Source organism: Rana temporaria, chromosome 3 (assembly GCF_905171775.1).
Source record: "Rana temporaria chromosome 3, aRanTem1.1, whole genome shotgun sequence".
Lineage (NCBI taxonomy): Eukaryota > Metazoa > Chordata > Amphibia > Anura > Ranidae > Rana > Rana temporaria.
In genome coordinates this window covers 452,997,109-453,013,146 of record NC_053491.1, presented here as the reverse complement: position 1 = coordinate 453,013,146, position 16,038 = coordinate 452,997,109, and the positions used below count along the sequence as shown (strand labels likewise).

The following is a 16,038-nucleotide window of genomic DNA, read 5'->3' as shown; positions in this document are numbered from 1 at the left end:
TGGCACACAACTACCTCCCCGAGCGGCACACAACTACCCCCCCCCCGAGTGCCACACCACTCCCCCGAGCGGCACACAACTACCTCCCCGAGCGGCACACAACTACCTCCCCGAGCGGCACACAACTACCTCCCCGAGCGGCACACAACTACCCTCCGAGCGGCACACAACTACCTCCCCGAGCGGCACACAACTACCTCCCCGAGCGGCACACAACTACCCTCCGAGCGGCACACAACTACCCTCCGAGCGGCACACAACTACCTCCCCGAGCGGCACACAACTACCTCCCCGAGCGGCACACAACTACCTCCCCGAGCGGCACACAACTACCCTCCGAGCGGCACACAACTACCTCCCCGAGCGGCACACAACTACCTCCCCGAGCGGCACACAACTACCTCCCCGAGCGGCACACAACTACCCTCCGAGCGGCACACAACTACCCTCCGAGCGGCACACAACTACCCTCCGAGCGGCACACAACTACCCGCTGAGCAGCACACAAACAACACAAACACCCCCCCCCCGTGCGGTTTGCCGGTCGGTCCCGCACTTACCCCATCGTGGCGAGTGGCTCGGCTCCGAGTGCTCTCCTGCATGGTGGCTTCCAGCTCCACCCCTCCTCCTCTAATGCCTTGTACACAGAATTGCAATTTCCGTCGGGATAAACGCAGACGGATTTTTCCGACGGAATTTCGTTCAAGCTGTCTTACATACACACTGTCACACTAAATTCCGACCGTCAAGAAGACGGTGACGTACAACACTACGACGAATTGAGAAAAATAAATTCAAGGCTTCCGATCATGCGTCGACCTGATTCTGAGCATGCATGTTTTTTTCTCTGTCGGCGTTCCATACAGACGAATGGAATTTCCAAAATTTTTGCCGTCGTAAAAAAAAAAGAACATGTTCTCTTTCTAAGTCCGTCGGAATTTCCGGAAGGAAAAACTCTGATGAGACACACACATGGGCGGAATATCCAAGGAAAAAAATTCCATCAGACTTTTTCCATCGGAATTTGCTGTTGTAACAAACCTTGGTGGGATCGAAGCCCACTGTCTGCGACCTGAGCCAATCCTATATTGAAGCCTATTAGAGTCTCTGGCTCTAATAGGTGCTTCAAAAAGCAACCCCTCCACATTGGAATCCATAGTCCGGTGTCCTGAAAGGGGCCGGATGCATGGATAGGGGAGGCGGCGGATGGATGGGGGGCAGCACCCATGCTCTTTTAATGGATGGGCCTCCTAAGCAAGTGAAATTGCATCCTGTAAGGGAATTTTCCCACGAGTTTATGAAATAACATACAATTTCACTTTGCAGAGAATACTCAATCACATGCAAGGAAAAAACCCAAAACGTTTTTGCCTGCACATAATGGGATTATGGAAGTCAACAGAACTTCACCTCATTTACTAAGCTCTGGAGAACATTCCCTTGCAAAGTGCAACTTTCCTTGCAAAATGAACAGTCTATTTTCTTTATTAAATCAACTACAAATGCTTTGCATTTGCATTGGAATAACTTACGGGACAGGTCACCAACACTGTGTGCACGCAAAATTTTCTTTCTTCTCTTGACTAAAAAATACAATTAAAAAATATTTTTTCAGTCGAGTAGATGTTAAATATTGCATATGAATATTTATATTTTGGATTCAGATTTTTAGGTATCAGGTGTAGTGTAGCCCCCCCCTGCCTTACGCAGGAATGTCTCTAAATGTAATTCTGTATGGCTGCAGTCAACCAATGCCAATTTGTAGTCTGTTCAGCTTTCCCTAATAAGTCCAGCCTGGCTGTCAGTTCTCCCCTCTGTCAGTTGGTGGCACTGTCAGCTCTGGAATTAGTGAAAGATCACACAGTAGGTATGAATTATGGATATTCATATCATTTCCCAACCAACCACTAAGAGTTTCCTGTGCCAGTGGTACAGTACATTATGGGGAAGAGTATAAATATTTGGGGCTGGCTACTGGAGTTTCTCCTTTAGGTCTGCTAGCCTGAAGGGGTCTAGATGTGATGAGGCCTGGTGATGCTGATCCTATCTGGAGGCAGATGTAGGGTTGCCACCTTTTCTTCAAGCCAAACCCGAACACTTTAGCTGTCTGGGACACCTTTGGGTGTCCCAAGGAGAGTAGTAATGAGGTGCGCATAGCGTGCCGCAGCGAATGGTGGGTGTGGCCAGATTACTCTTCCCGACATCATCATCCTGCCCTCCAGTGATGCCAAACCTGCCACCAGTCGGCCGCTGAAGCTCTCGGACAGCAACATATTTGTGTGTGACTATCTTAGTTACTTGGGGAGACACAGCCTGGTCTGAATTCAATAATGTGTCCAGGTTTCAGTCCGCCTGAAACCTGGACACATGATTCAAAACCCGAACTGTCCGGGTGAATCCTGTACAGGTGGCAACCCTAGGCAGATGGAGTCCCATGGAGGTCGGTTGACTCTTCTGCAGAAGCTCGGGAGTAGGATGGAGCAGGATCCTACTGGAGATGTCATCAGGGCTTTTACTTTGGAACCTCATGTGTGGGAGCTGGGTGCCTCTCCTGGAGAAAGGATGCTCATGCTGCCCACTGTGTCTCCCAGGATATGTATGTCCCCAGGAGGCTTAGGCTTTCATTGAGAAAAGGAGGGGGCGGGCCTGTCCATGTGTCACCCGGGACAGCCGGCAGCCTAGCGATGATGTCACATGGAAACATGGCAATGCGGGACTGAGTGCTGCTAGAAAAGAAGAGGCTCTGAGCTGGACAGCGCTGGATCCACTGGATCCGCTGGGTGGGTGTGCATCAAAAGTTAGAAGAACTCACCACCAGGTAGGTTAGGCTTAAAGGAGTTGTAAAGAAAACATTTTTTTCACCTTAATGCAATCTATGCATTAAGGTGAAAAAACATCTGATGACGCCGGCCCCACTTGACCCCTCAAAAGTCCCGTGCGCGGTCCCGAGATCCTCTTCGCCGCTCAGCCTGGCCGCTGATTGGCTGGAGCGGATGGATTGAGAGCAGCGCAGCTATTGGCTGGCGCTGCTGTCAATCACATCCAGTGACGCAACGCACCGAGGGGCGGGGCCGAGTGATGCAGTATCACGGGAGCGCGTCAGCAATTACTCACTACCATGCGAGCTCTCTCGCATGACTGTGGTCAGTACTTGCGGGGAGAACCAGAGATAGCCGCTATGGGACCCCTGAAGACGTTGATCGGGGCCACTCTGTGCAAAACGAACTGCACAGTGGAGGTAAGTATGACACATTTGTTATTTTAAAGGAAAAAAAAATTCCTTTACTAACCCTTTAAACAAATAATCAAGGTGTTGTTCCAAGTGAAGTGATGGAATTCTGCTGAAAAACTGAGCATCTGCAACTCTAAACCTTTCTCCCATGGACTCGAGTAAAAAAAAAAAAACGTTTTGTGTTCACATAAAAGTGACTGGCGCCCATCTGCCAACATGTCCCATTATGCCTAAGAGATCTACCCTGGGGTAAATGTCAGCCCAGCATGTTTCTGGGGGCACTGCCTTGCTACTGGAGGTCAGGGGGTGCTACAGTGATGTTAAGCTTATTTCCACATGTTTATCTGTCTATTCTTATCGGCTTTGGCAAAAAAGAGCTCTGTAGCGTAAGCTTGAATTTACACGGAGAGGTGAATTAGACAGATCAGGGCTCCTTTCCCTCCGTCCTACTGTTGGATTTCATGTCTAGTTTCAATCAGAGAAAGACAGTCTAAAGGAAAACAGATTCTGCTGTGCTTCGTTTACAAATCCCTTAATTCTTTGGATTTCCATGTCATCGATGTACCCTGTATTGAATGTTTATTAGTAGACAGAGCAGTGTTCCATCTCCCCCATACTGGTTTTGGTTTCATGACAAGTTTCAATTAGAGAGAGGCAAGCAGCTTCTGCTGTGCGCTGTTTACAAATCCCTCAATTCCTTGGATTTCCATGACATTGATGTACCCTGTATTGATTGTTTATTTGTAGACAGAGCAGTGCTCCAGCTCCTCCATACTGTTTTTGGTTTCATGCCAAGTTTTTGTCAGAGAGAGACAGTATCAAGGCAAGCAGCTTCTGCTGTGCTCTGTTTACAAATCCCTCAATTCCTTGGATTTCCATGACATTGATGTACCCTGTATTGATTGTTTATTTGTAGACAGAGCAGTGCTCCAGCTCCTCCATACTGTTTTTGGTTTCATGCCAAGTTTTTGTCAGAGAGAGACAGTATCAAGGCAAGCAGCTTCTGCTGTGCTCTGTTTACAAATCTCCCAATTCCTTGGATGTGTCTCCACTGCACCTTGCATTGATTATTATTATGATTTTAAATTTGTAAAACAAATATTTGATATAAACAAGAAAAAAACATCAGTTCAAAAGCATGTCAGCCTGTTACAAACTGTTGTAATTCCTAAAAACGTTCACCTGATTTGGATGTAAATACCCTGAAATTAAAGCTGAAAGTCTGCAGTTAAAGCACATCTTGTTTGTTTCATTTCAAATCCATTGTGGTGATGTATAGAGCCAAAAAGATTAGAATTGTGTCGATGTCTCAATATTTATGGACCTGACTGTATTAGGTGGATTCAGAAAGACTTAGGCTGCCGTATCAGTAGATACGCCAGCCTAAGTCTGAATGTCCGCCGGCGCTAATTTAAGCGTATTCTGGAAACCAGATACGCTTACATTAGGCTCAGATACGAGCGGTGTAAGTGTCTTACACCGTCGTATCCTAAAGTGTCATTTTTAGGCTGGCCGCTAGGTGGCGCTTCCATTGCGGTCGGCGTAGAATATGTAAATCACTAGATACGCCTATTCACGAACGTATGCCCGGCCGACGCTGTACAGATACGCCGTTTACGTAACGCATTATCAGGCCTAAAGTTATTCCATCAAATAGCTGGAATAGTAATGTTAAGTATGGCCGTCGTTCCCGCATCGAAATTCGAAAATTTTACGTTGTTTGCCTAAGTCGTCCGTGAATAGGGATTTACGTCATTTACGTCCACGTCGAAACCAATAGGACCGTGCGGCGTATTTTGCCGCAATGCACACTGGGATATGTACACGGACGGCGCATGCGCCGTTCGTAAAATACGTCAATCACGTAAGGTCACCCCCCATTACCATAAAACACGCCCCCTCAGCTAAATTTGAATTAGGCGCGCTTACGCCCGCCCGATTTAGGCTACGCCGACGTAACTTAGCAGGCAAGTACTTTGTGAATCATGTACTTGCCTTGCTAACTTATGGCGGCGTAGTGTAAACACGATACACTACGCCGCCGCAACCATACGCCTGCCTACCTGAATCTAGCCATATGCTCCCTCTGGCCAACCAATAGAAGATATATTGCTACTTGTGCATGCTGGGGGAGGATATAAATATTTTCGGAAGTGGTCTGGTTAACGTTTTTTCCCCTGGGCTTTGGCAGTGGTAGGTGTTGCTAAATGATTTGGTTTGTTAGGCCTGTAGCCATGTGCTCTGTACTGAAAGCTTGAGTTAGGCCAGAAGTTGACTTCTGGAGCTGTCCTGTCTGGTCGAGGAGGACGTTGAACCAAGATTCTGCTGGGAAAAGGCTGTTTTTTTTTTTTTTTTGTAGGGATCTGGTGAATCTCTTGGGAGAATGCACATAGGTCAAGGAGGAAGCACAGAGAGGTCTGCAAGACAGCTGGAGGTGCTATGTACAGTGTTGCCAATGTTAACCTGAAGGTCATTTTTACTCTGTAGAAGCTCTTTAAGTGTTGCTTGGGGTATCTGCAGCACTTATCCCTTTCTCCTTGTGTTCCTTGTGTGTTTACCAATAAAATTCTAAAAAGACACTTAAAGTGACTGGTGCCAAATGTTTCTTAAAGTGGTTGTAAACCCAAATGTTACACTTTGTATTAAGACATGTATATTTACACCCCCATGCGTCGCTGTCTTTGTTTTTTTCCTTACCTCCTTCCTTCTCGGGATATCGCCGATATCCCGAGTGGTGACGTCACTCCGCGCATGCGCTGTCTGATAGCTAGACCGGCCAGCCGAGACCATGCCGGACAAAATCTCTGTTCATGTCGGGGCTGCGTCATTTCCTGCTGTTGACGTCAGCCCCGACATCGCGCGATAGTTTGCGGTGTGATCCGCCCCCCGCAGGCTCATGGATGTTTACCTTGTGACTCCTACGTCACAAGGTATGAAGGAGGAAGACGGCGCAAGATTCCAGAGCGGGAAGCCTGGATTACTGATTAGCTGCTACACGATTGGTGACCCAGCATCTGCAGCATGCTCCGGAAGCTCTGATAACAGCTTCCTGGCATACGCTGTGAGGAGCTTCTCTTCGTTTCCATAGTAACCGGAAACGAAGAAGAGGCTTGAATATTTGCCGTGCGGGATTACAGCCATCGTAATCAACTGTGGGCGGAAGTTTTCACTGTAGAAGACGCGGAAGACCACAAGAACAATGGCGCCGGCATAGTAGAAGAAAGAGACTTCACAAAGGTAAGGATTTAAACCATAAAAAGAATAGTGACATTTACTAGATAAAGATCGATGGATGCAGCGGGACACTGGCTTTAAGAAGATGTTACTAGTTAGGGGAGTAGATGGGGGTTTACAACCGCTTTAATCAACATTTTTAGCCAAGAACTCGGGGCCAGATCCTCAAAAGGGATACGATGGAGTAATTGCTGTTACGCCGTCGTATCCCTGTTTCTAACTATGGAACTGATCCACAGAATCAGTTTTCCATAGTTAGGCAGAAGATCCGACATGTGTAAGGGACTTACACTGCCGGATCTTAGGATGCAGTACCGCATCCGCCGCTGGGGGCATTTTGTGTCGAAATGCCGCCTCGGGTATGCAAATTAGCACTTACGGAGATCCACAAAGCTTTTCAGCTTCGTTTTTTCTCCGTAAGTTTTAGTTTGCAAACGCAAAATTAGGGCTGCTTTTACAAAGTGTAAACTGTTTACACCATGTAAAAGCAGACCCTTTTGTCCAGCGACGCGATTTTTTTTTTGTTTTGAATTTTTTTTTTTGCGCCGTATCTTTTTTTTTTTCCGACGCAACTTTATTGACCCGTCGCAATCCACAAAGCTCGGCGTAACGTAATTTCGCGCTATGCACGTCGGGAAAATTACGTCACGAGCATGCGCAGTACGGCCGGCGCGGGAGCGCGCCTAATTTAAATGGGAATCGCCCCCATGAAAAGAGGAACGCCTTGCGCCGGCGGAATTTAAGTTACACAGCCAAAAATTTCTAGGTAAGTGCTTTGTGGATCGGGCACTTAGGTAGAAATTTTAAGGCAGTGTAACTTAAATGGGAAAAATTAAGTTACGCCGGATCTTTGTGGATTACCCCCTCAGTCCTGTAAAAAAGCTAGCCCACCATATTTCTGGGGTACCCACATACCTCTAGAGGGGTGCTACATTTGTTTTTATGGGACAAAGTATGCATTAACATTTGCATAATAAGAGCTCTTGTACATAAGCGTATGTAGGGTGTACAAGCCTGTACTGGCGGCACCCAGGAGCCATATCTGCTACGTACCGTAATTCTGCCCATATACATGCATTACAGAATATGCTGTTGCATACTTGAAAATATGTCTATACGCATGTGCATGTAAACGCAAGTATTAGCTTCACACAGTGTATTCTGTTATAAATGACTATGGTCAGAATTAGACATGTGCACTGCCGATAAATTCTTTATTTTTTTCGTTTATGTTATGTTTGTTTTTTTGGTCTTTTTCAGAAATTCGAAAAATTCGCAATTTCGAAATTACAAAATTCGAAAATCTAAAATTCGAAAAACGTTTGTATTTCCGAATTTCCTTTTTTTTTTAATTCCAGAGTTTTTTATTTCCGAATTTCGGATTTTTGGAAATCTGGAATTTCGAAATTACGAATTTCCGAACTTCGGAATTTTCGAATATTTTGAATTTTTGAATCTTCGAATTTTCGAATTGAAAAATTCTGAAATTTAAAATTCGGAAATTAAAAAATTCGAAAATTTAAAAATTCACAATCTCGAATTTCCAAATTTCGAAAATCCAAATTTCCGAAAATACTAATTTCTGAAATTCTGAAATATGAAAATTCGGAAAATAAAAAATTCTGAAATACGAAAATTCGAAATTTTGGAAATACGAAAATTCTGAAATTGAAAAATTCGGAAATACGAAGATTTGGAATTAACAAATTTCTCAAAATTTGTTAAAAAACTAATTAGAATCGAAACGAATTGCACATGTCTAGTCAGAATAACGCAGCAGATGTGACTCTTCATATGTATTGTAAGCTCTAACGAGTAGGGCCCTCTGATCCCTCCTGTATCGATTTGTATTGTGACTGTACTGTCTTCCCTGATGTAAAGCGCTGCGCAAACTGTTGGCGCTATATAAATCCTGTATAATAATAATAATAATATGTAGGCATGCATGTCTATAGCCCATACATAATGTATGTCTGTGTGCAACAGCCATAAGTTTAGGTCTACAGTAACCCCCTCAATGTAGATGGTGTAGGAGATGATTATGTGGATTTAGTAAGGTTATGGGGAGACTTTAGACCTGATTGAGCCTTGTAGCTCTATTTTTTTTCATTTTAGGGTGCTCCATATTCTTCTTGAAAAATGCCATGCAGACATCGCTGGAGTTTGTATAGACATCAAGTGACGGAAAATAAGCTGCAGAAGATCAGCAGCATTGAGATCAGGGCTGTCTTTAAGGCAGGGCAAAAGGGGAAGCTGCCCTGGGCCCTGTCATTGTTGCGGGGCCCAAAGCAGCTGCCTCATACTTGCCAACTATCCCAGTTTAAATTCCCTTGCCCCTTGAAGTTTTAGTCCTGTGCTGTGCCCTGATATCTCAGTGTAAAGTGCTGCTACTAATGCTGCCCAGCTCTGCCCTATTGTTGTGTACAGATGACTCACCTGCAGACCCTGGCCCGGATTCTCAGTGGAGATACGACGGCGTATCTCCAGATACGCCATCGTATCTCTGCGTAGCGCGGTCGTATCTATGCGCCTGATTCTTAGAATCAGTTACGCATAGATTTCCCGTAGATCTGACTGGCGTAACTGTGTTACACCGTCGGATCGTAACTGTATATTTACGCTGGCCGCTAGGTGGCGATTCCGTTGAATTCCGCGTCGAGTATGCAAATTAGCTAGAAACGCGAATTCCCAAACGTACGCCCGGCCGACGCAGTAAAGTTACGCCGTTTACGTTAGGCTTTTCCCAGCGTATAGTTACCCCTGCTATATGGTGGCGTAAGTGCGGCGTAACAATTTTTGTCCGTCTATCCCGCGTCGAAATTTGAATAAGCTACGTCGTTTGCGTAAGTCGTCCGTGAATGGGGCTGGACGTCATTTACGTTCACGTCGAAACCTTGCGGCGTACCTTGGAGAAATGCACACTGGGAAATCCCACGGACGGCGCATGCGCCGTTCGGGAAAAACGTCAATCACATCGGGTCACAGAAGATTTACATAAAACACGCCCCCCTGATGCAAATTTTAATTAGGCAGGCTTACGCCGGCCGATTTACGCTACGCCGCCGCAACTTACGGAGCAAGTGCTTTGAGAATACAGCACTTGCCCGTCTAAGTTGCGGAGGCGCAACGTAAATCAGATACGTTACGCCCGCACAAAGTTACGCGAGCGTACGAGAATCTGGCCCCTTGTGTTTACATGTAAATAATCGGCATTCATATGTAAATAGCGGCATCATTCATATGTAAATAGTGGTATCATTCATATGTAAATAGTGGCATCATTCATATGTAAATAGTGGTATCATTCATATGTAAATAGTGGTATCATTCATATGTAAATAGTGACATCATTCATATGTAAATAGTGGCATCATTCATATGTAAATAGTGGCATCATTCATATGTAAATAGTGGCATCATTCATATGTAAATAGTGGTATCATTCATATGTAAATAGTGGTATCATTCATATGTAAATAGTGGCATCATTCATATGTAAATAGTGGTATCATTCATATGTAAATAGCGGCATCATTCATATGTAAATAGTGGCATCATTCATATGTAAATAGTGGTATCATTCATATGTAAAAAGTGGTTTCATTCATATGTAAATATCGGCATCATTCATATGTAAATAGTGGCATCATTCATATGTAAATAGTGGTATCATTCATATGTAAATAGTGGCATCATTCATATGTAAATAGTGGCATCATTCATATGTAAATAGTGGTATCATTCATATGTAAATAGCGGCATCATTCATATGTAAATAGTGGCATCATTCATATGTAAATAGCGGCAGCATTCATATGTAAATAGCGGCAGCATTCATATGTAAATAGCTGAGGCCGGAAGCATTCATATGTAAATAGTGGCATCATTCATATGTAAATAGTGGTATCATTCATATGTAAATAGTGGCATCATTCATATGTAAATAGTGGTATCATTCATATGTAAATAGTGGTATCATTCATATGTAAATAGTGGCATCATTCATATGTAAATAGTGGCATCATTCATATGTAAATAGTGGTATCATTCATATGTAAATAGCGGCATCATTCATATGTAAATAGTGGCATCATTCATATGTAAATAGCGGCAGCATTCATATGTAAATAGCTGAGGCCGGAAGCATTCATATGTAAAGAAAGCCGGCATTCATATGTATATAATGCCTCTCTGCGGTAAAGAGATGATGTGCTGTAACCTCTAGCAACTGAGCAGTATTACTGTACAGTAATCTCTAGCAACCAATCAACAAGAATAAATCATGTGCTAGAACCTCTAGCAACTAATCAGTGAGCCATAATGTGTGCTGTAACCTCTAGCAACCAGTCAGTAAGTGGTAATGATATGCTGTAACCTCTGGCATACAATCGCAATGACTGCCTGATCTGATACAGTAAACTGATTTTAAGTCTAGCTGATATTTATTGTATGTCTCAGGCGAGCAGGTGGAGAGCAAAATTGCATGGGGGCCCCCAAGAATTGTTTTGCCCACGGTCCAATCAATATTGAAGACGGCCCTGGCTGAGATGCCACAAAAGAGATAAAAAAATGAAGAAATATATATAAAATACATGGCAATTGTTGAGGATGCACAATAATATGATACACAGTGCTATAGCAAACTAAATGCCATTCGACTAGGGTTTACAATGACTAAATGTAGGTGGTACTTACAGATTCCAGGCCTTGCGGACATTGGTCTCTTAGGCTTTCCCCGTATGATTTTTGGCTCAAAGATGAACTTGCAGCACTCAAGGAAGACCTTGGCACACTCTCCTTGTTGCAGGACATACTCGGATCTCTTCTGGCAGGTATATTTCATGTTATTTTCCTTCATGCCATCTTCACAGCACTTGCGTAGGTTGGCATCCTGGAACTGTTGTGCTGGTTTTACAAACAAAATATTATAAGCACACTTATTCATAATTATTTTCCAATGCATGACCCTAGTGGTGGAGAATACGGACAACCTTCTTATTTTTTTACATTTACAGAGCAGTTTTGAGGGTATACTAGTCTAGCGGGTCTGCTTTAAACTCAACCCTGGCACAAACTAACCCCACCTCCTGTACTGAATAAGCCACACATTAAACCTCACTATAAAAATATAAGATTAAGGATCCAATGGGATGATCCATTTAGCACACCTGAAAAACCTGCTTTTCCTAAAGCCCAGCCAAACTTTCATTTTAACCCTTTCCAGACCTTAGTCGTTTTTCAGATTTGGTGTTTGCAGGGCTAAAACAGTTTTTTCTGCTAGAAAATTACGTAAAACCCCCAAACATTATATATATTTTTTTCTAACACCCTAGAGAATAAAATGGCGGTCATTCCAATACTTTTTGTCACACCGTATTTGCGCAGCGGTCTTACAAGCGCACTTTTTTTGGAAAAAATTCACTTTTTTGAATTAAAAAATAAGACAACAATAAATTTGGCCCAAGATAATGTTACGCCGAGTAGAATGATACCCAACATGTCACGCTTAAAAATTGTGTCCGCTCGTGGCATGGCGTCAAACTTTTACCCTTAAAAATCTCGATAGGCGATGTTTAAAAAATTCTAGAGATTGCATTTTTTGAGCTACAGAGTAGGCCTAGGGCTAGAATTATTGCTCTCGCTCTAACGATCGCGGCGATACCTCACTTGTGTGATTTGAACACCGTTTTCATATGCGGGCGCTACTCGTGTATGCGTTCGCTTCTGCGCGCGAGCTCGTCGGGACGGGCCGCTTTAAACATTTTTTTTTGTTTTCTTATTTATTTTTATTTATTTTATTACTTTTTACATTGAAAAAAAATAAAATAAAAAAATGGATCACTTTTATTCCTATTATAAGGAATGTAAACATCCCTTGTAATAGAAAAAAAGCATGACAGGTCCTCTTAAATATGAGATCTGGGGTCAAAAAGACCTCAGATCTCATATTTAGACTAAAATGCAAAAAAAAAAAATTTGAAACTGTCATTTTTTCAAATGACAAAAAAAAAAAATTGTCTCTTTAAGAGGCTGGGCGGTACTGACGTTTTGACGTCACTTCCGCCCAGCAGAGCTATGGGGACGGGCGAAGGAGATTTTTCCTTCAGTCTCGTCCCCAGTCACCAGCCGAACGGTCCCGATCTCCTCCGCCGCTACCGACGGCTCCGGTAAGCGGCGGAGGGCGCGGGAGAGCGGCGGGAGGGCGCGGGCCCTCTCCCGCCACCGATAACGGCGATCTCGCGGCGGAGACCGCCGTTATCGTGTACCGGACCACGCACACTAAAGATCGATACCTCGGTTGTGGCAGCAGTTGCTGCCGTTACCGAGATATCAGTCTTTAAAAATAGGACGTACATCGTCGTGCGCAGGTCTGGAAGTGGTTAAACCAATTAAAAATACTTCAGATGAAGATCAATATCTCACACTCCTTTCTAAGAAAGGTCTGTCTGTGACTCAGCTGCTGTAAAACACTAATATCACTCTAAGTTGACTAGGGATGAGCTGAACACCCCCCCCCCCTCCCCGGTTCGGCAGGGCCGGACTGGCCAACCGGGATACCGGGAAATTTCCCGCCAGGCTGCCTGCCCTGGGCCGCTTTGGGCTAAGCTGTGGCTGCAGCGCAGAGATCCGCTCCCTCCTCCTCGGGCAGCGAGTGTTAAAAATGTTGCCGCGCTGCTGTGAGAAAAGTCCGTCCCGCCCTCCTAGACCAGCTCGATTTATATGCAGGGCGCACCTACAGCAGTGTGTACCCGGAGGTGGAGAGGGAAATTAATGTCATTGTCTGCTGTGGATTGTGCGGGGGCGCGGGGAGGGAACTATCGCATGCAGTACACTGACAGTTCCCTCCCCCGGCTCCTCCAGCTGCTGAGCCATTCGGCGGTTCAGGGCTCTGATGCTTAGGTGCTGGCCCGCCTCCCTCACTTACAATGGTCGGGACTCGTGAGGGGGTGTGGCCCCGCCTGTCACGTGGGGGCGGAGCTACCAGCCTCAGGGGCGGAGCTACCGGCCTCAGGGATGATCGCAAGGTCCCACGTTCTGGGCAGAACAACATGGATGGAGGTACAAAAAAAAAAAAGGCTCTAAAAATGTTTTACTTTTTATGTAGCTGTCCCCTGTGTCATCCAGTCCCCTGTGCCACCCAGCCCTGTGTCACCCAGTCCCCTGTGCCACCCAGCCCTGTGTCACCCAGTCCCCTGTGCCACCCAGCCCTGTGTCACCCAGTCCCCTGTGCCACCCAGCCCTGTGTCACCCAGTCCCCTGTGCCACCCAGCCTTGTGTCATCCAGTCCCCTGTGCCACCCAGCCCTGTGTCACCCAGTCCCCTGTGCCACCCAGCCCTGTGTCATCCAGTCCCCTGTGCCACCCAGCCCTGTGTCATCCAGTCCCCTGTGCCACCCAGCCCTGTGTCACCCAGTCCCCTGTGCCACCCAGCCCTGTGTCACCCAGTCCCCTGTGCCACCCAGCCCTGTGTCACCCAGTCCCCTGTGTCACCCAGCCCTGTGTCACCCAGCCCTGTGTCACCCAGTCCCCTGTGCCACCCAGTCCTGTGTCACCCAGTCCTGTGTCACCCAGTCCCCTGTGTCACCCAGCCCTGTGTCACCCAGTCCCCTGTGTCACCCAGTCCTGTGTCACCCAGTCCCCTGTGTCACCCAGTCCTGTGTCACCCAGTCGCCTGTGCCACCCAGTCCCCTGTGTCACCCAGTCCCCTGTGTCACCCAGTCCCCTGTGTCACCCAGTCCTGTGTCACCCAGTCCCCTGTGCCACCCAGCCCTGTGTCACCCAGTCCCCTGTGTCACCCAGTCCTGTGTCACCCAGTCCCCTGTGCCACCCAGCCCTGTGTCACCCAGTCCCCTGTGCCACCCAGCCTTGTGTCACCCAGTCCTGTGTCACCCAGTCCCCTGTGTCACCCAGTCCCCTGTGCCACCCATCCTTGTGTCACCCAGTCCTATGTCACCCAGTCCCCTGTGTCACCCAGCCCTGTGTCACCCAGTCCCCTGTGTCACCCAGTCCCCAGTGTCACCCAGTCCCCAGTGTCACCCAGTCCCCTGTGCCACCCAGCCTTGTGTCACCCAGTCCCCTGTGTCACCCAGTCCCCTGTGTCACCCAGTCCCCTGTGTCATCCAGTCCCCTGTGCCACCCAGCCCTGTGTCACCCAGTCCCCTGTGCCACCCAGCCCTGTGCCACCCAGCCCTGTGTCACCCAGTCCCCTGTGTCACCCAGCCCCCTGTCACCCAGTCCCCTGTGCCACCCAGCCCTGTGTCACCCAGTCCCCTGTGTCACCCAGTCCCCTGTGTCACCCAGTCCCCTGTGCTACCCAGCCCTGTGTCACCCAGTCCCCTGTGCCACCCAGCCTTGTGTCACCCAGTCCCCTGTGTCACCCAGTCCCCTGTGTCACCCAGTCCCCTGTGCCACCCAGCCCTGTGTCATCCAGTCCCCTGTGCCACCCAGCCCTGTGTCACCCAGTCCCCTGTGCCACCCAGTCCTGTGTCACCCAGCCCTGTGTCACCTAGTCCCCTGTGTCACTCAGTCCCCTGTGTCACCCAGCCCTGTGTCACCCAGTCCCCTGTGTCACCCAGCCCTGTGTCACCCAGCCCTGTGTCACCCAGCCCCCTGTGTCACCCAGCCCTGTGTCACTCAGTCCCCTGTGTCACCCAGTCCCCTGTGTCACCCAGCCCTGTGTCACCCAGTCCCCTGTGTCACCCAGCCCTGTGTCACCCAGTCCTCTGTGTCACCCAGCCCTGTGTCACCCAGTCCCCTGTGTCACCCAGTCCCCTGTGCCACCCAGCCCTGTGTCACCCAGTCCCCTGTGCCACCCAGCCCTGTGTCACCCAGTCCCCTGTGCCACCCAGCCCTGTGTCACCCAGTCCCCTGTGTCACCCAGCCCTGTGTCACCCAGCCCTGTGTCACCCAGTCCCCTGTGCCACCCAGTCCTGTGTCACCCAGTCCTGTGTCACCCAGTCCCCTGTGTCACCCAGCCCTGTGTCACCCAGTCCCCTGTGTCACCCAGTCCTGTGTCACCCAGTCCCCTGTGTCACCCAGTCCTGTGTCACCCAGTCGCCTGTGCCACCCAGTCCCCTGTGTCACCCAGTCCCCTGTGTCACCCAGTCCCCTGTGTCACCCAGTCCTGTGTCACCCAGTCCCCTGTGCCACCCAGCCCTGTGTCACCCAGTCCCCTGTGTCACCCAGTCCTGTGTCACCCAGTCCCCTGTGCCACCCAGCCCTGTGTCACCCAGTCCCCTGTGCCACCCAGCCTTGTGTCACCCAGTCCTGTGTCACCCAGTCCCCTGTGTCACCCAGTCCCCTGTGCCACCCATCCTTGTGTCACCCAGTCCTATGTCACCCAGTCCCCTGTGTCACCCAGCCCTGTGTCACCCAGTCCCCTGTGTCACCCAGTCCCCAGTGTCACCCAGTCCCCAGTGTCACCCAGTCCCCTGTGCCACCCAGCCTTGTGTCACCCAGTCCCCTGTGTCACCCAGTCCCCTGTGTCACCCAGTCCCCTGTGTCATCCAGTCCCCTGTGCCACCCAGCCCTGTGTCACCCAGTCCCCTGTGCCACCCAGCCCTGTGCCACCCA

The 16,038-nt window shown here is 47.9% G+C and overlaps 1 protein-coding gene across 1 annotated transcript in view; it reads right to left on the bottom strand.

The window, feature by feature from the left end:
- The window catches only part of LOC120933443 (complement C3-like), a 176,472-nt gene that overhangs the window by 81,405 nt on the left and 79,029 nt on the right, over positions 1–16,038 (bottom strand). The window contains exon 17 of the mRNA XM_040346661.1: positions 11,162–11,371. Within this exon, the coding sequence (XP_040202595.1) occupies positions 11,162–11,371 (210 nt within the window). The remainder of the gene's footprint in view (positions 1–11,161; positions 11,372–16,038) is intronic.